Source organism: Chenopodium album, chromosome 4 (genome assembly GCF_948465745.1).
Source record: "Chenopodium album chromosome 4, dcCheAlbu1.1, whole genome shotgun sequence".
NCBI classification, from domain to species: Eukaryota; Viridiplantae; Streptophyta; class Magnoliopsida; order Caryophyllales; family Amaranthaceae; genus Chenopodium; species Chenopodium album.
In genome coordinates, this window is record NC_137837.1 from 7,626,415 (window position 1) to 7,647,332 (window position 20,918).

General features: G+C 36.5%; 2 protein-coding genes and 1 non-coding gene across 4 annotated transcripts; all 3 read right to left on the reverse strand.

The window, feature by feature from the left end:
• Positions 1-309: 309 nt before the first annotated feature.
• LOC145626554 (uncharacterized) lies at positions 310-4,961 on the reverse strand. Of its 2 annotated transcripts, none has more exons than XM_081679005.1 (13): positions 4,603-4,961; positions 3,434-3,571; positions 3,242-3,323; positions 3,032-3,108; positions 2,823-2,938; positions 2,587-2,704; positions 1,932-2,048; positions 1,700-1,791; positions 1,427-1,493; positions 1,258-1,339; positions 1,077-1,168; positions 854-997; positions 310-664 (listed from the first exon to the last, which is right to left on the reverse strand). In XM_081679005.1, the coding sequence occupies exons 1-13, from the start codon at positions 4,777-4,779 to the stop codon at positions 518-520; spliced, it is 1,449 nt and encodes a 482-aa protein (XP_081535131.1). In that variant the 5' UTR covers positions 4,780-4,961; the 3' UTR covers positions 310-517. The 2 variants fall into 2 exon arrangements, 1 of the variants encoding a protein (XP_081535131.1); XR_014111025.1 differs by having other exon boundaries at positions 527-664; positions 854-984.
• An 8,520-nt stretch (positions 4,962-13,481) lies between these two features.
• On the reverse strand, positions 13,482-13,596 carry LOC145629833 (small nucleolar RNA snoR127). Its single transcript, XR_014111966.1, has one exon. It is a non-coding gene; the product is annotated as a small nucleolar RNA snoR127 (small nucleolar RNA).
• Positions 13,597-14,561: 965 nt separating this feature from the next.
• On the reverse strand, positions 14,562-20,311 carry LOC145628796 (uncharacterized). Its single transcript, XM_081681201.1, has 2 exons — positions 19,068-20,311; positions 14,562-15,678 (listed from the first exon to the last, which is right to left on the reverse strand). The coding sequence occupies exons 1-2, from the start codon at positions 20,145-20,147 to the stop codon at positions 15,031-15,033; spliced, it is 1,728 nt and encodes a 575-aa protein (XP_081537327.1). The 5' UTR covers positions 20,148-20,311; the 3' UTR covers positions 14,562-15,030.
• Between the last annotated feature and the right edge of the window lie 607 nt (positions 20,312-20,918).

Below are 20,918 nucleotides of genomic sequence, written 5' to 3' on the forward strand. Positions count from 1 at the left end.
CATATGAATTCTATTATGGTTGTTCGAATGCTCAAGTTTAGAGCTACATTCTAAGTTAATGAAGTACTTTGATAGTTATTGAAAATTTTGTTATGCTCTGTATTAAACATTTTTAAGATTTAACATATGTAGTAAGGAGTACAAAGTTTGATTAAACAAAGAACATATAATAGTGGTTTCGTTGTTGATTTTTTTCATCACAATTCGATCACACATTAGTTATGGATGTGTTGCCACGTTTTTTCACCATGTACATTTTTACATTAAAAAAAAAAAAAAAAAAAAACAACAACAACAACAACTCCAAGATGCAAAGTTAAGAAGGAATTTTTTTTTTCCTTTTAGAGAAACACTTACATAGTTACATCTATTAAAGTACCATGGCATGATTTTTTTTTTAATTTTTTTTTTTAAATTACAACAACTGAAACTTTTACATGATTTTGCCAATCTTTGCAACGGTATGGAAGTATGCAGCAACAGAAACCATGACTATACAATGGTGAAGTAAGTACAGCTAGAGCTTCCAGTATATCTTGAGCTGGTGCAGAATGCCAGAAACAACAGCCCAAAACAGGATTTCTGCAAAGATCACATACAACAGGATTCCAACTCTTTTTGAATGCCAAACTCCGATGAAAACATGCTGTTGAATCCAGTATACCTGCAGCATAGTTATCCAACAAAACTTTTAGATTGCGGCATGAATCTTATTTCGAGTCTCTTTGACTAATATCAAACTGAACTGAATTTAAAAGTGGAAAATTTGACTCAGATTTCACACAGGGAAGTAGGGAACCAACTCAATATGATTCGGTAAAGATACAGTGTGAGTCATGTGGTACAAACTTACCAGTGTATTATGTGGATCATCATAGTACCACCCGTTAATAAATCCTGCAAAAATCCCCTCAGCAGCCATAACAAAGACAAGCATAGCATTCATGCCAATCCACTTGAATGGAAGAAACAAAAACTTGACATCTAAAATGTCAACCTGCCATGAAATTTCCATCACAAGTTGGAAGGGATACAGAAGGGAAAATCATAACTGTAGAAGCTTTTGTTAAATGTACCAGCACATAGAAGACTGAGAACACAAAGGCTGCTGCACCAGATGTCACACAAACGTAGCTGAAAGTATATAGCTGCTTGTTCAAAGGGATCGCTGTTTTTAGAGGTCAAGAGATTGATGAAAACTTTCAGGAATAAATAGTCAACAGATCAACTGAAGATTTAAGAATTTCTTGGATTTACCATTGGTGAAATGAAGCAAAAATCCTAAGATAAGGAGGGCAAGACCCATTGAAACCCAATGCTTCAGTCTGCCAGTGTGATCCTGTAATTATTGAAGGAAAAATTCAGTGGAGCGGAAAAACGTTACTTGAAACTGATTATGTATTTCACTATAAAAGGGCCAGCCAACCTTAATGTGAATAAGTACATGGCCAAAATGTACTCCAATGATTGTTGAAAGTATGGCAGATATTGAGCTGCATTTCCACGAGGAAAAATGATTTAAAGAGCAATCTTTCACGGCCAAAATCATTGCAACCTCTTGGACAGTATAGTTAGCAAGGTGGAAGCAGAAAATAAAAGGTAAAAAAAACAAAAATGAAGTTATCATTCAATTAATCATCACTCATCAACCACAAACAGGAACATAAACTCATTAACATGAAATTAATGAAATACCAACCTTAAAATCCCTTCGGGATCAAATGGTGCATGACACCAGGAGGGAGCATTTTCCAGAAGAGGCCCCTCGTAAGGAGATTTTGCAGTGCAAGCCTGCAGTACTTCCAACAAGCACAACAAATCATATTTTTTTATTAAGGATTGTATAGGACTAATTAGGATTTTCCTTTCAGCTAATCTGTTCTTTGTTTAGTTTCGTTACACTATAATACATGCTTAAGTTCATCTCTCACCTTAGATCTTCTCCATGCTGGATGTTTATACACATGGTTAATCCCTAGCAATATTCTATCAACATATCCAACTGCATTACATGGAGGGTCTAATTTTCCTCTGACACCACACGTCACCTGAGACAGTTCCATAAACATAGGGAAAAAAGGCAAAATGTTATGGCTTGATTCTCATCAGCCTTCCAGGTCTAATAAGTTTCTGGAATTGGAAAAAAGGTAGGAATACCAGAACATAATTTTCGTTAAATATTAGACTTAACAAATTCAATAGAACCAAGACAAAGATGTCACTTCATGCATCGATATCCCACAGACTTAACAATCAAAGGCAAAAATAATCGGTGATTTCTGTAAGCGAATCCCATAATAAGTTAAACCACTCAATATTGATTACACATTAAGTAAGGTCTGCAGAGGTCAATTTGCACATATTTTTACCCTTAACAAGTCAAGATTAGTAGAAAGGCTGTTTTCTGAAGTCCCAGTGAAACCAGTGAAAAAGTACTTACGAGGGTACGAGACTATTGAAGCCTTGAAGGTAGTACTTAGGGTAGCAGTTTAACATTTGGCAGTCCTACTATAGTAAGACAAGAGTTTCTTCTACATAAATACAGCTCAGATATTGTGAGCAAAGTGCAAGCAAGGGATAACTAACAGTGAAATGTCTCCCATAATCGGGGCTCTCTGCATTCTGAACAGTGAATTCCCAATCGGGGACGTATACTCCATAGAGCACAGAGAAGTAAATAATAAGAACACATGCTCCAACCACCCTACAAATTCAAGATCAATAAACAAAACTGTTAATGTCAGAACATCCCAAATTTACAAGCCAAGAGTAGATGAAATAACAGCGATCAGCAAGGCCTTTTAAACAAGAAATTTACACACCACTGCCAGCAGTATAACTTAAATATGGTGAATCGGCCAGATAATTGATAATTGTCTTGAAAGGATTTAGTTGCAATCTCCAGCAAGGCTACAACCAGATATGACAGAGCAATTCTCTGCAAATAGATCAGATTTGGTTCATCAAACCCAAAGTTTCACTTTCAGAACTTCAGTTTGATGGTTTCGATAGGGAGAGAGAGTTACATCACCTGGAGAATTCCACACCACCTTATTCTTTTCATGTCAACTCCATATGTCAGTTTGTCAGGAGCATGAGAGTACCCTCCTTAAGATCAATGAAATTTCTAGTGTCAGCTTCTAACTTTTCTTCTTGTTATCTTTTTTAACTTAAATTGCTTATAAAGATTAAGAACATATATATATAACGACTATACACATGTTTAGTTTGTTAAACTAACCTTGCAAAAGGATGCCCCATAAAAGAAGTTTAAGGGTTCTAAAGATTACTTTTCTGCTAGCCATAAGACGGTCCGGTACCCTCTAATAAAAATAAGAACACACAAAGCACAACCACATTATATATATATTCTTCCAATTAATCGGAGCGCAAGGAATTTGTATGTAATTAGCATTCCAAAAAAAAATCCAACCTTGAGGGCTAAAGGAATTGCCATGCCAACAATGAACAAGAAAAAAGGCATTACAAAATCAGCTAAGTTGCAGCCATTCCATGGTGCATGTGTAATCATAGGCCATTCTCCTCCAGCATCATCCACTAAAATCATCAGCTACAACAATGATAGTTTTAAGTCAATAAGAGCCAACAGCTGGTGTAATAAAACGACGACAACAACAACAACAACAACAAAGCCTTAGTCCCAAAATGATTTCTTGACACCGTTCCATATTTTTCACACAAATGTTTAAACACCTCTTCTCTACCCAATTAAATGTATTCCACCCACAAGGCCAAAAGATATCCAAGTAAGGAACAAAGAAAAATCTCGACAGTAGCATCGTTGAACCAGTATACAGGCCTCACAGCTTAAATGCCCAGGACTTGTTCTATGCAAGTATCATGATGTTTATTTTATATATTAAGGAGATTGTATGAAGATAGAAAAAGAATTTCCAAATTTTCTCTTGATCCCCATGAAATAATAGGAGGCAGATATATTCATCCCACAACACCTATTGAAGTTTTTGAAGCAATTCTAGAATAAGTTCTTTTGCACTGGATAATCAATATACCTTTTGTATCAATATGAACATGACATCCAAGTCACAAAAACAGGTCAAATGGCTAACAAAATGAGACCTTCAATCTCATATACAATGTTCCTAGTTATTCTTTCTGATTAAATTGTTTGGTCAAGGATGAACACTGTAAAGATTTATAATCTACCATAAAAAGGAAAGTGATGTAGACGAAATTTAATCTCGGGTATTGGGGTATTTTACTCCTTAACCAACTTAGCTCATTGGAATTTAATAACATGGTCACATTCAGATTTCAATATTCAAATTCCCAACTCAAGAATTAAACCTCTGCAGAAAACAGTTTCTTAGCAGAAAGTTTTACAACTTCAATCATAAATCAAAAGCAACTAATTGACAATTTAAGGCTGTACAAGTTAAAGTCTTACTCATTTAAGGTTAAAAACTAACTTTTGCTCCTAATTTTGACCAAAGTTAGCTACTTGATAAGTACGAAGTATTGATTAGCAACTAAGCTATATGATAAGAAATTCATAACTTTGAAGCTAAAAATGACGAACAAACAAAGAGAAATGAAAAGGGTGAAAAAAAGAGAAATTACAGCAACAGTGAAGCCTCTAAAAATGTCAAGAGAATGAAGGCGGTTTTTCTGGTTGGAATTTAGAGAAGAAGGTAGCTCGTTCTGTTTTTCATGGCAAAAATCAAGTGATTTGGTTGGTTGTTCTTCATCAATTTCAATCTGATTTTGCTGTTCTGCTCTCTGCAATAACTCGCTCATCTTGGTAAGTGTCAACCCCCTCTACTCTCTTTGCTACTTTGGTTATCTTTCTATTTTTTCTACTCCTCGAGTTCAACTTTAGAGCCTTTTTGGTAGGTGGTAAAATGTTTGTATGGAATTTTACCTTTTGATTTAGAGGTTATTGATAGTACAAAACACATAAAGGCGATAGAGATAAGAAGATCTCAACTCACAAGGAAACCTTCGTTACATAGGCTAACATCAGCCCCGTTCCTAGAAATTTATGGGCCCTAGGCATAATGTAAGAAAAGGGCCCCTTATGTAAACAATTTTTTTTACACGCAATAGCTTTAAATATAAGACAATGAAAATAACTTAAATTATTTGAATAATAAGTCTCCATGCACAATACTGGAGTAATAACTTTGCATAATATTTCGGTAATTGAATAAATATGAAACGGTGTAATTGAAAAGATTAATATTTTGAAACAGATACTCATAAAATCGGAAGATTAGAAGAAGAAGAAGAGGTTATATTGCATAATTATCTCCACCTAATTGACATCTAAGTAATTTAATATTAATTGCTAACTAAATGCATTTTATTATCTTTTTTAAAAGTAGCTTATTTTTTAACGAGTAAAAACTACAGTTTAGACAGTTTAAATTCTACAGCTATGCAAATTGATTTTTTTTTTTTGAATTTTTGGGCCCCTTTCTAGCGTGGGCCCTAGGCGGTCGCACTCGAGGCCTACCCCTCCGGGCCGGCCCTGGCTAACATTAGCCATATATAGTCATATATAGGGTGGTTTATTTCGATGCTCCTCCAATCGAAATAAAGAACCTTCTTTGGGAGGATGTGGTAGGAGTGACTTGGCCATGTTTGGTGGTGTAATTGTTTTTTTGTTCGGGGTTTCCCCTCCTTTGCATAAAAAAAAAAAAACAAGGAAACCTTCGTTACATAGGCTAACATTAGTCATATATAGTCATATGGAGTGCACACATGAAAATGAACCACCACGATACCCTAGACCTCCCAATCATGAAGTTGGGATGATGAGAATCGGACTTTTAACTCCATGGTCGGAACACTTAGAGCTCCCAATTAGTGATTCATTTTTTTTTCAACTTTAGATTAAGCGGGTTATTTCTTTTGTGTTTCTCATTCGCTTATTACCAAACATTAGTTAAACAATGGGATTTATAGTTTTTTGAATTAGGTTTGGACCAAATGTTATATTATTTGTTACACTATGATATGCTCTTCCTATTATTCTCCATTTTCAAATGTTAAGAATTATTACAAAACCTAATTGGAGAAGGAAACTCTTATAGAAAATGGGGAGGATTTTGTTCTATTATTTGAATTAGGCTTGGACCAAACATTATATTATTTGTTACACTATGATACATTCGGTTTAATTATTTTCCATTTTCATATGTAAATATTAAGAAACCTAATTGGAGAATGAAACTCTTGTAGAAAATGGGGAGGATCTAGTTTTAGTTATAAACCGTAGTACTTCCCTCTCAAAAAAAAAATAAAATAAACCATAGTACTCTATAGAAGAGTAGTTTTTAATGTTCCTAGTATAAGCTTTCCCTCAAAAAAAAAAAAAAAAAAAATGTTCCTAGTATAATATTTTTCACTTATTTTGGAATACATATCCAAAGTAATGCCTAAAGGTACATCTTTTTGCCACTTGAACAAAAGCGTCACATTGATGGTCTTTACTACTTGATGTCCTGCCTAACTTTAAAGGTTAAAAAAGATGCAAGTTTTTAATGTGAAAGCGTCACGTGTCACATTGATGGTCTTCACCTCTAATGAGGTAGAAGATATGTATACAGTATACCCTTTGGTTTAATTTAGTAGGCCTACTTATAGCAATGCAAGTTCGAAAACTGATAAAATTATTGCATCACGTGACAGTGCGGAGCCAGAAATTGTAATTTGGGGGACAAATTTTTGAAATCTAATAATTCAATAAAAAAATCACAAAAAATCCCATAAATTGTTTTATATTTGAATTGCATGCATATGACAATTATTCTTATTTGGTAAAAGAGTTGTAACAAGTTTCATTGTATATTAAGGGCGTGTTCGGCGCCAGCTTTTGAGTAGCTTTTAGGTAGCTTTTAGTGGTTTGACCAAGTTAAATCACTACGGAGTACTTGACAAAAAATGTGGGTGTTTGGCAAAGTAGTGGTTAAGATAGCTTTTAGTGGTGGAGGTAGCTTTTATAAAAAGTTAGGAATATTAGCTTTTGAAATTGGAGGTAGCTGTTGAAAATTTAATCTATAGTTTTAAAAATAAAATGTTGATTTTTATATATAACAGCTAGTCAACCGCTAATTTACCGAACACTCATATGTAAATTATTTATCTTCACAGCTAATAGCTTGTTGACAGCTAACAGCTACATACACAGCTCACAGCTACAGCTACCTTCACAGCTATATTTTGCCGAACATGCCCTAAGAAAATTATCCAACAAGACCAATTTTCTGAATTTAGAAAAAAATTGAGATTTGCCGTGTAGAATTTTTTAAAAACTTTTTTAAAATTTTGGTTACCTGGTAGTTAAAGAAAATAGAAACTAAAGAACAAGTTCAGTACCATGATAAATAATACGGAGTACTACGTACAAGGATGAAGACAATTAATTAATTATTTTTAGTTGACATTAATAAATGAGGTTACTTGTACAAATAAATACAAATAAAAATAACTCTTAAAAATCAATGTAGCCACACACAACGCGAACTGATAATTGTATCATAGTTCCACATAAAAAATATCATAATTCCCAAATACACAATTGTTTTTCGCAACAGAAAAGACAAAATAGGCAAATTTTCCCTTGCAAGCTAAGGTTATTACGCATAAATTGTTCAAAAAAGGATACTAATTAATTATCAAAGAACACGCATAAATTGAATACTAGGATACTAGCTAGCTAGCAAAACAAGTTTAAAGACAAAGAAGGAAGTCATTCACTTGAAAACTCCATTATCATTCTCACAACATTCCATTTTAAGGATACAGAGAAAAATTATCACATACATACATTATTATGGAAGAAATGATAAGTTAAAAAAAGAAGAAGAGAGAATTCAACTACTTATCGAAGAAGATGAACAATTATATCTCCGAGGTAAGTGATTATTTCCATTATAATTAAAATGTAGTTCCTTTTTACATAATAAGAATGAATAAAAGTATAATTCATGGACTAATTGAAGATCAAACACCTTAAAATTTAGAACAGGTTTTTGAGATGGTGTTTTTCCATGAACACTTCCCAAAAGCATTGAAGAAACAACTAAACAAATGATCATAACCATTTGCATTGTTGTGATGGTTAGAGGAGTTGTAAGGTCTTCCACCTTTATGTAAACCCTAGTTCTATCTAGAATATTCTAGAATGATACAAGGAGTATATTGGACATCCACACAATATTTTATAATACTGTTCAACTATTGCAACAGTTATATATTCATCCTCTAATAACGACTTAGGATGAAAGTGAGTATTGGGACACTTGGTGAGTTTCTAATTTTCTATTATGTCACAAAAATATGAACACATGTCAGGATGACTTGTAAAACTTTTCACGAAATTGAAATGTAGCCTATGTAGGGTGTGCCTCAACATTTGTTGTGACTCTCTTATAAGGAATATAATCTCCAAGTATGGAGACAATATTATATAGTAGAAAGATATATTTTATTACCTAATTAATAATTAGGAACAATATCAGGTCTTACCAAAGTTTGGAAGATATAGTAAATTTTGCAATTAATGTTGTTTTACAAATTTTTGTATCACAGTGTGGCCAGCCACAATTTTTATTTTTTATTTTTTAAAAATACCACAACTCTTCTCTCTCCTTTTTTCTTAGCTTCTTCTCTAAGCCAAATCACACATCACCAACAACTATATCTCTACTCCACCCATTTTCTCTCTCCTCTTTTCTTAACTTCTTCTTCAAGCCAAACCACACATCACCAACAACCATATCTCTACTCTACCCATTTTCTCCCTCCTCTTTGCTAAATTGCTACAATTAAAGCCCGAAATTATAGAAATTGGGTGTTAAATTGTTGTGAAAAATTGTGATTAATTATCCTTAAGATAATGAACAACATTTGAACTAGTGAAATCGATGAGAACCAAAGAAATTTGAGCTCCTTTTCTTCGTGGAATCTCAAATCGAACATTATATTCTACGTCAAAATTTGTAGGGTGTTACTAGTTTGGTCAGGGGTTACTTGTAGGGTGTTACTGGTTTGATCAGGGGTTACATGTAGGGTTAGGGATGAAAGTTCGGTTTTCGGTTTGGTTTTTTGCCCAAACCGAAACCGAACCACTCTAATTCGGTTTCTGTATTTTGGAAACCACACCGCACCACTTTACTTTAGAAACCGAACCAAACCAAACCATATTTATTTCGGTTTCATAATAAGAAACCGAACCAAACCGATTTTTTTGGGCCTCATTTATTTGGGCCAATAATCTGCAATTTTTTGGGCCTCATTCATCAACAAAGTAGTACTGCAGTAGCATAATATCATTAACAAGTTCTTAAACTTCTAATTCAACAAGTTTCAACTTAACAAAATCAAATCAAACCAATCCATACACATAATTAAACAATTTTTAACAACAAAGTAACAAAATCAAACCAACCAATCCATACAAACAAGTTTTAACAGCAGAATTGAACAAGTTTTTAATAAAACAGGATGGCAGAACAGCAAGAGCAGTCATACACCAAACCCCTACACAACGACCTCTACACAACGACCCTTACCTCAAATTTGGGTTTCAATGTCTAATTCGACCATGAAAACACTAGATCTAGTGTTTTCATGGTCGAATTTGACATGAAAAACACTTTAGTTGATGCCCTTGATGGAGTTCAAAAATCCTCAAAAGGTTCGTCGATGGTGATGCGAATGGAAGGTGGAGAAGTGAGAAGAGGAAAGGAGATAGAGTGAAGGGGGAGAAGTGAGAACTGAGAACTTGAGAAGAGGAAAGGAGAGTGAGTGAGAAGACTGAGAAGATCAAAAGAGGAGAGAGAAGGGTGAAGCGTGGAGCCGCGGAGAAGAGAGAAGAGGAAATGAGATAATTAGGTTTTTTTTCATTTATATACTTAGGGTAAATCTGTTGGGATAGGGTTATTTTTTGGGTTTGGGCCTATATTTCGGTTTGGTTCGGTTTTTCACTTTCTCAAACCGAAACCAAACCGAAAACCGAATTATTATTTTTTTCAAAACCGAAACCAAACCACTTTAAAAAAAAGCCGAACCATATTTGTTATTCGGTTTGGTTTTCAGTGCGGTTTGGTTTTGAACCGAAATTGTTTCACCCCTATGTAGGGTGTTACTAGTTTGGTCAGGGGTTACTTGTAAGGTGTTACTGGTTTTGGTCAGGGGTTACTTGTTGGGTGTTACTGGTTTTGGTCAGGGGTTAGGGGTTAGGTTACTTGTAGGGTGTTACTGGTTTTGGTTGGGGGTTACTGGTTTTGGTCGGGGGTTGCTTGTAGGGTGTTACTGGTTTGGTATGGGGCCTACAAGCAACCTTTTTTTTTTTTTTTTTTTTTTTGAAACCAACCTACAAGCAACCCTTGAATAAGTAACAAGTAACCATTGAATAAGTAATTCATACAAGTAACCTTTGAAGTAACTCATATAAGTAACCCTTGAATAAGCAACTCATACAAGTAACCCTTGAATTAACCCATACAAGTAACCCCTAAAAAAAAAAAGTACCCTTGAAAAAAAAATACAAGTAACTCCTGAAAAAAAAAAAATACAAGTAATCTCTGAAAATACAAGTAACCTTTGAATAACTAATCCATACAATTAACCCCTGAAAAAAAAATACAAGTAACTCCTGAAAAAAAATACAAGTAACCCTGGAAAAAAAAAAAAAAAAGACAAGTAACTCTTGAAAAAAAAAATACAAGTAACTCCGGAAAAAAAAAAATACAAATAATCCTTGAAAAAAAAATTACAAGTAACTCCTGAAAAAAAAATACAAGTAACCCTGATAAAACCAGTAACCCCGTTATGCGCGCACCAGAATCCGTTATTTTTATTGACTTGGCAGCAGGCCACATGTTGTGGCCTGCTGCACCAAAAAAGCTCTGATGTTGTTTATAGACTTTGTATGAACGATTTCCTAATCTAGTTCTAGAAATAAAAATAATAAAAAAAAATTCCCAATCTAGTTTTGTGTCAAAATTAAATTTCATATTCTAGTGATCATGTAAGGGCATGTTCACATTTACTGAACTGAGTTGAACTGAACTGAATCAGATACACAAAGCTACTCCGTAGTACTTCCTCCGTTCTGTTAATATTGCAACAAGGAGGAAATTACGCATCCTGAAACACATTTTATATGCTAAATATCTATAATTGTGTAAGAGTAAAAATTATAAAAAGTTGATTTTGTGAAAGTATTATATGAGACGAATCCAACAAGATCCCACTTGACTATATTTTGCTTAACATATAACTCATATTATATGGTCAAACAAGAGTGATGAATAGTGCAAAAAATCTATTGTTGCAATATTAATAGGAACGGAGGAAGTATATTTCTTGGGTCAGTATGGTTTGGTTTAACTCAGTTGTAAAAACAGATGACTACTTGATTGCTCACTAGAGTTTGTAGACTCCCTTCTGTCATTCATACGTAATTTTAGCCTAGGTGTTATGGAAATAGTGAAAGTTGAGTTGAACCAACACTTTGTAATATGTCTGATTTTGGCACACCCCTAATTGATTTTGGCACACCCCTATGTGAGAGCACAATTTTCTATGCTCTTCTCACATAGGGGTGTGCCAAAATCAATAAAAGGTGTGCCAAAATCAATTTCCGTCTAGTATATACTCTGTGTGCTGTGTCTCTGTATAAACCAACTTAACAGTTAGCACTTCGTATTTCCCATTAGAACAATAGAACAGTCCCAATATTTTCAGCTATAAAGCACAAAAAAAAAAAAAAAAAAAAAAAAAAAAAAACCTTCCATAGTAGCATTATCAGATGATAGAGTATTTCACTGCGAAGTTTAAAGGAGTCCTATGCTAGCTTTCAAGGGGGATATGATCTGACGACCTACCCTGCTCCTTCATCAAAGGCATTGCTTTGGATCATCTAATGGTACTGTAGCAAATATTCTCCTCTTCAAATTTGCCTATCACCTGGGAACCAGTTGAATTTCTGCAAATAGATTAGTATCGTTTTGTGCATGCAATCATTGGAACTACAAATGGTTAAGCACAGACTGTACGCTATAATGAAAGCACACAAACAGACAGCAAGACACATGAGAACATACATGCAAATATACAAACATCTGTAAATCTTGGCCAAGGACTGCCTTTCTTGTGCACCCAACTTGTGAAAAGAACAATCATAAAATGCATTGCTTGCTGAATAATCTTCGAGAATGTGACACCACTGTTAACAGTACAGACTCAAGATTCAAGAATTCACGAATTCACATAGCCATCAGACTTGACATATGCTCCCTCCATCAGCACATAACTCTCACTTTACTACTTTAGCTACCACCGTTTCTCATCATCTAGTAAACCCAACCAAAAATTTAAAAGTGACAAAACCCTAAATAGTACAAACAAAAGGGGATGGGGAGTTAGTAAATGGAGGATGGCACAGGCACATTCCAACATAATTGTTTCAATTTAAGTATGAGAAGGAGAAAGTAACAAAAACCATTTTTAAAACAGCACCTGTAAAACTGTAAGAGCAATTGACAGAAATTTGCCTAATGATAGCATCATAACAAGACATAAGCATGATATAACAACCTTCAAAACTACTCACTGTATATAGTACAATGAGGCCCAGGGCAGCTATCTGGTCAGCATGTAAACCTATCTCCAAAATATATCAATCACACAGATACGCTACAACCTGTGCCATCTCATCCAAGATCATCAAGTGCACACAAGAGGTCACTAAGATGACTTAAATGGCAATATAATGACCTTAGAAAAAAAAACCACAAGGAGCACATCTGTATCAGATTTGGCTAAATAGCATCATTCCAGCAAGAACCCGAAGAAGGGCACATATATTAAAGCTTTGGCACATATGATGGCAAAAGGTGTCATTCTAAAGGTCAGCATAGAAATGTACTTTGAGAATGATAGAAATCATAAATCATTTTGCTGTTTTAACACATGTCAAGCTAAATTCTCACAGATATGAATGAAAAAGCTTAGATACAAATTAGCATAAAGTACTATCTCTAACCCAGACTGACTAATGACTGTCAGTCAAAAGGAAGAGTGAACAATCCGAGAGTCACATATTTTACAACCATTCTTAAACTTTCATAATTCTGACCCATTTTTAAAACAGCACCTGCAAAACTGTAAGAGCAATTGACAGAAATTTGCCTAATGCTAGCATCATAACAAGACATAAGCATGATATAACAACCTTCAAAACTACTCACTGTATATTGTACAATGAGGCCCAGGGCAGCTATCTGGTCAGCATGTAAACCTTATCTCCAAAATATATCAATCACACAGATAAGCTACAACCTGTGACATCTCATCCAAGATCATCAAGTGCACACAAGAGGTCACTAAGGGCCTGTTCCGATCTACTGAAAACAACTAAACTGAACTGAATTGTATTTTTTATGAGAGAAGAAAATTAGGAACTGAACTGAACTAAACTGATTGGATCTGAGCTGAACAGAACAGGCCCTAAGATGACTTAAATGGCAATATAATGACCTTAGAAAAAACAGCCACAAGGAGCACATCTGTATCAGATTTGGCTAAATAGCATCATTCCAGCAAGAACCCGAAGAAGGGCACATATATTAAAGCTTTGGCACATATGATGGCAAAAAGTGTCATTCTAAAGGTTAGCATAGAAATGTACTTTGAGAATGAGTGAAATCATAAATCATTTTGCTGTTTTAACACATGTCAAGTTAAATTCTCACAGATATGAATGAAAAAGCTTAGATACAAATTAGCATACAGTACTATCTCTAACCCTCACTGACTAATGACTGTCAGTCAAAAGGAAGAGTGAACAATCCGAGAGTTACATATTTTACAACCATTCTTAGACTTTCATAATTCTAACCCAGAAATCTATTGTGGGCACCAAATGACAAATATGCATCAGCAGAACTAAACAAGATGTCGAATGCCATAAAACATGCAGCTCTTGGAAGTGTGCTAGGGACACAATTCTTTGCATTTTAATGAAAAAGATGAGTTGTGCCAGTAATGAACAAACTATAGAAAATTTTCACTATAAGGAATAGCTACAAATTTCATATAAAATATATATTACACATCACCAATATTTGTACAGCAATTAATGCATGCTGCAATGATTCTACAACGGGTTTTCTTTATAAGAAAACCATAGTAACAGAGAAACCACAACCACAAAAGTTGACAATTCTACTGTTGTGATTGCTTTGTTACAATGGTTGTCTTTGAAAAATAACCATTTTAAAAAATTTCAATAGAAAGTAATAATTAGAGGATTTGTTGGGATATAGAGGGAAAAAAAAGAAGAAGAAAAAAACCATGCAATTGAGAGAGAACTGTTTTTAACTAATAGAAATATGAAGCTTTTTCAGACATTCTAAACTTATCATTCAACATGCAGTGTCCCTAAACTATTGACATACAAATGAGGGCACCATAATTTCATGGCTAAATCTCTTTAAGAAACAATGTGTTAGGCTGCTTAGGCATTATTACATTTACATAGTCTCTAGTCTCCATAAGCCTTCATCTCCAAAGTACATAACACCCATTTTTCATTATATGTAAACAATAAATGTACAACGCAAAGACACATAGCCAATCTTGGATCCCATGATATAGGTATTATAGATACACATTAATGAAAAAACATTCAGAACCCAAAGGCCATGAATATATTTCCAGATTAATTCCCTTCCTGAATCCCCTCCCAAAAATTCTATGGATAATGCTATAACCATAGTATGAAAGAGAAATACAAAAGTACTACCTTAATCTTACCTGTACGATACCAGTTGAAGCACATACAAATAATATGCATTTCGAGATCCAATTCCCTGTCCTTGACTGAGGAATAAAAGAACCCCATATTCTCACTAGGTCTCAACATTGTCATCAGCAAAGCCTTGATGTTTAGCAAGAGATGTGGCTTTGAGCATCTCTGATGCAATCATTTTTTGCATCTCAATATGATGCATCACAATGACAGAAGTAGCCATCTTAAAAATGCCAGCCATTCCTGCGCCAATATCTCCTAGCATTTTCATTAACACGCGCTTGTTTTACTTTCAGGAAAAGCTTATAAGCCCTATCTACTTTGTTAAAAGCCATGAGTTTCTTATTCAGTTTGCTATACATGAGCCTGCTTGGACAAAACCCCTTACGCAGAGCCTCCTCCATAACACATACAGCAGCCTCAAGTTGTCCGTTGTTGCACAATCCATTTACAACATACTCATAAACTTCAATGTCAGCAGAATATCCACTTTCTTGTATTTCATCCCACAGCTTCACAAGCATTCCACATTTGCCAAATCGGGAAAGCCTCATTAGCAACAGCTTATAAGCATTCAATGATATTCTACACCCCTGTTTTCTAGCATTTTTATAAATTATCATGGCAGCATAAGGTGGACCATAATTACACAATGGTTCAATGAACGAGGTTACCATCCCAGTGGTTGGAATTATTCCTTTACGCAACATCTCATCAAACATCTCAAGTGCATCAGCTACTTTTCGGGCCTTTATCAAACCACAAATAATTTTTGCGCAAGTGTCAACATCCGGTTGACAGTCATTTCTTGACATTTCTTCATAATACTTCACACATTCATCAAAATTCCCAACAGAAACATAATTAGCAATCACAACTCCGCCAGTGGGTTTCCCGCTGCCAGTCCCAAGCCTGGATAAAGGAAGAGGGTTACGGTAGGCCAGTGACAGCCAGTATAAAACTTCGTCACATCCCATGACATGAGCCAAACAGATATTTTCGTGGGGGCGTTCCCTACTCAGCGACGCGCTGCACTTCCTAGACCCGGGTGTAGTGATAAGTATGCAAGGGTTGCTAGGTCGTCGCCCAGAAGCGACGCGCCACATTGCCCGAGTGTGGTGTCAAATGAGCAAGGGCGTGCCATTGGGGCGTTCCCTACTGAGCGACGCGCTGCACTTCCCAGACCCGGGTGCAGTGATAAGTATGTAAGGGTTGCTAGGTCGTCGCCCAGAAGCGACGCGCCATATTGCCCAATTGTGGTGTCAAATAATCAAGGGCTTGGAGTTGGGATCAGGAGGGAGCGTGGGAGAAAAGAATTTAGTTTGCGGATTGGTTCTTGGAATGTGGGGTCTCTTACGGGAAAATCAGCAGAATTGGTAGAAGTAATGAAAAGACGACGCGTGAACATCATGTGCCTCCAAGAGACAAGATGGACAGGAGAAGGAGCTCGAGGCTTGGTTTTGGGGTATAAGGTATGGTATGTTGGGCAAGAAACGAGCCACAGAACAAGGAATGGTGGAGCTAGGAACGGAGTTGGTGTGGTTCTCGATGAGAGGTTGGCAAAAGAGGTGATCGAGGTCTATCGGAAGAACGATAGGTTGATAAGGCTGAAGTTGCTATGTGGCAAGGAGATTGTGAATGTTATCAGTGCTTATGCTCCCCAAGTGGGTTTAGATGCAGAAGAGAAACGACAATTTTGGGAGGACCTAGACGAGGTGGTGCAGGGTGTCCACCACTCAGAGAAGTTATATATTGGAGGGGATCTAAATGGGCACGTTGGGGCGAGCCGAGATGGCTATGAGAGTGTCCATGGAGGCTTTGGGTATGGGCAGAGGGACGCCGGTGGTGAAGCTATTATGGATTTTGCCCAATCATATGATTTAATTTTGGCTAATACTTGGTTTAAGAAGAGGGATTCACACTTGATAACTTTTCGGAATGGAGCAAATGCAACTCAAATAGACTTCCTGCTCACAAGGAGCATAGATAGACAAAGTTGCATAAACTGTAAGGTTATCCCAGGGGAGAGTGTGGTCACCCAACACCGGCTATTGGTAATGACTATTCGTCTGAAAGAGAAGGCGAAGAAAAAAGTTAGACAAGAAGAACCAAGGATAAGATGGTGGACCCTAAGGGATGCAAAAGCTAAGGTTTTTACAGAAAAGGTAATTGAAGAAGCGGATTGGGATGGAGAGGTGGATCCGGACATGACTTGGTTACGAATGAAGAACTGTTTCCTAAGAGTGGCCAAAGAGGTCTTAGGGGAAGTAAGGGGAAGAACTTCGGTACAGAGAGATACTTCGTGGTGGAATGAAGAGGTGAAAGCAGTAATTAAGCAAAAAAGGGAATGCTATCAAGCCTTAGGAAAATGTAGGAGTGATGAAACCTTTGCAGCGTATAAGGAGGCTAAGAGTAAGGCAAAGGCAGCTGTTCGCCAAGCAAAAGAAAAGGCATATCAGGAGGTTTATGAAAAGCTTGATTCCAAGGAGGGAGAAAGGATCATTTATAAGATGGCAAAGAGAAGACAAGAGGCAAGGAAGGATATTGGCATGGTGAAGTGTGTCAAAGATAAGAACCAAATGGTCCTAGTGCAAGAGGAGGGCATCAAGGACAGGTGGAAGGGGTACTTCGATGAATTATTTAATGGAAGTAATGGAGTTGTGATAGGAGATACCTCTATGAGTGATGAAGAAATCAACATGGAGTATGTGCGAAGGATTAGGAGAGTAGAGGTGGAGATTGCACTGAGGAAGATGAAACCTAAGAAGGCGGTTGGCCCTGATGGGGTACCGATAGAGGTGTGGAGGTGTTTGGGTAAGATTGGTATTGATTGGTTAACAAACCTTTTCAACAAGATATGGACGGCTACAAGGATCCCACAAGATTGGAGGAAGAGCACCTTGATCCCGGTTTATAAAAACAAAGGAGACGCTCAAGATTGTTCTAACTATCGAGGAATTAAGCTTATGAGCCATACTATGAAGTTGTGGGAAAGGGTGATTGAACAAAGGTTGAGGGCATGCACAAGCATTTCAGATAACCAATTTGGTTTTATGCCTGGGAGATCTACTATGGAGGCAATCCATTTGATAAGACAAATGATGGAGTTTTATAGGGTAAAGAAGAAAGATCTTCATATGGTCTTTATTGATTTAGAGAAGGCATATGACAAGGTGCCAAGAGAGATACTTTGGTGGGCAATGTTGAAGAAAGGTATCCCACGAAGGTATGTAGACCTAGTTAAGGATATGTATCGGGATGTGTCAACAAATGTGAGGACATGCGGAGGGTTGACAAAAGATTTCCCTATTACAATCGGATTGCATCAAGGGTCTGCATTAAGCCCTTTTCTTTTTGCAACGGTTCTAGATGAATTAACTAGACCAATTCAAGATGAGGTTCCATGGTGTATGCTGTTCGCAGATGATATCGTTTTGGTGGATGAGACTAAGGATGGGGTTAATGTCAAGTTGGAGCAATGGAGGCAAAGGTTGGAATCTAGAGGGTTTAAGCTAAGTCGGAGTAAGACTGAATATTTGGTATGTCGTTTTGGCACTCAGAGGGGGACAAGCAATGAAGTGGTGAGTTTGGATGGAAAGGATTTGACCATGAGTGAATGTTTTAAGTACCTAGGGTCGATCATCCAGAAGAATGGTGACATTGATCAAGACGTGACCCACAGGATTAAGTCAGGGTGGCTTAAATGGAGAGCGGCCACGGGAGTGTTATGCGACCGCAGCATTCCCTTAAAGTTGAAGGGAAAATTCTACAGGACTGCCATAAGACCAGTGTTGCTCTATGGTACAGAATGTTGGGCTTCTAAGAAAGAGCATATTAAAAAGATGGAGGTTACGGAAATGCGCATGTTAAGGTGGATGTGTGGAAACACTTTAAGAGATAGAATCAGAAATGAGGTTATTCGCAAGAAAGTAGGTGTGGCGGGCATTGTAGATAAATTAAGGGAAAATCGTCTGCGTTGGTTTGGACATGTAAGACGGAGACCCGAGGGTGCACCGGTGCGAAGAGTGGAAGAGTGGGACCATGGAGGGATTAAACGAGGAAGAGGGAGACCAAAGATGACTTGGTTGGAAGGAGTGAGGAAGGATATGAAGTGCATGGATTTACGTGAGGATGAAGTTTTGGATCGTAAGGGATGGAGGAGAAAGATTTATGTTGATGACTACACGGAATAATCAAATTTGGTTCATGTTAGCCGACCCCACTTTTGGGATTAAGGCTTTGATTGATTGATTGATTGATTGATTGCATTATAAACTCCTATATTAGGTTGACACCCTTGACCCTCCATACTTTTGAAGATCTTAACGGCATCATCAACCAGACCAGCTTTACCCAAACCTTCAATAAGACAACTATACGTCTCACAATCTGGACAAAACCCGTCTTCTACCATCCCCTCCAAACACTTCTCCATTTCACTAACCTTACCTAACTTCGCCCACCCACCAATCACCACATTGTAAGTCACACAATCAAACACCAACTTCCCCCTCATCGAATTCAGCAACGAATTAGCAGTGCCCACATGTGCTCTCTTACACAAGCACTTCAATAGCACATTAAACTCCTCAGTACCACACATCATCCCAAACTCATCCAATTTCCTAAACAACTCCACCGCTCTAGATACAAAGCGAGACCTGATAAAACTATCCATCACAAGCTCAAGCGTTCCGCAATTCATACTAATCCCTTCGACATACATTTCTCGAAATTTATCCATCATAAAATCAAAATGCTTCCTCCTCCCTAAAGCCTTAAGAATCACATGATACACCCCTAAATCTCTACCAACACTATCATGCTTAATCGCCCAATTAAAAAAGAAAACCATAGCATCACCCCCTAAGTTCCCCCTATCTAAAACCCTAGAAACAACATCAACACTTAGCTGTACATCACCTAAAGCTGCAGTTAAGGCATTTTCTATCAAAGCTTTACTCTTTAACTTCTGAAGAAAAACCCCACGTAATTTATCTTCTAACGGTAAAAACCCATCAGGGGAAACACTAATTAGGGTTTCCTCTGAATTAGGAATATAGAGATTATTAGGGATTGTAGTTGTCCGATTAACAGGTAATAGATCTGAGAGTTCAGCAAGCACCTTAGATTCGTCGAGAATACTAGAACTAGTAGTTGGGTGTATAAGTAAAAGATTATCATCTTCATCTTCTTCTTTTTGTTGTTGTTGTTGTTGTTCGAAGTTAGAGGAAGCTTCAATGGTGGAAAATTGAGAAAATGGGGATAGTGAGAAGATAGAGAAAAAGGAGTACCTGGAATTTTTGGCAAACCCCATGAATCTTTGAAGAGAAAATGTCATGGTGAAGCTCTGTTATTGAGAATCAGCTATCCACCATTGAAGCAGCAACAGCATTCATCATGTTTGAGAAGAAGTGGATTTTCCACTCTCCCGGGGAAGGCAGAGTGTGTATAATACGCTGTTTGAGCAGAAGTGCGGCTGATGAATCATAATTTTTAGGTATTTTATGGACAATATGGCCTAGTTTGGTAAAAGCTTTTAAAACTACTTTTTGCTTGTTGAGTTCTATAAGAGAGGTTTGACCATTTTATAAAGTCGGTTTAAGGTCGTGTTTGGTGAATAGCTTAGAGCTAAAGCTGATTGTATTAGCTAGTTTTGACTAGCTGATTGTATTAACTAATTTGACCACTTATTTTATTAGTTGATTGTATAGAAGTGTTTGGTAAAATAGTTAATAGTTTAAAGTTGTTTGAGTATGTGAAATGACCAATAAGGTAATTGTGGGATAGGTAGGTTAAGTAGGATTTTAAATTAAATGGGGTTTAAGTGTCATTTCACCATATATTAATGAATAAGCTAATTGAAAAGGCAAAAAAGCTTATTTAGTGGAATAAGCTATTTAAATAAGCTTCCCACCAAACATCTCGAATTAGTTTATTTAATACTCCGTAGTCAATAAGCTAATGTTGGTCAAATAAGCTAATCTTGCTCAAATAAATTGTTTACCAAACACAGCCTAAGGGCCTGTTCTCATACAATGAAATTCAGTCCAGTTCAACTTATTTCAACTCTTAATTTCCTTCTCTTATAAAATATTCATTTTAGTTCAGT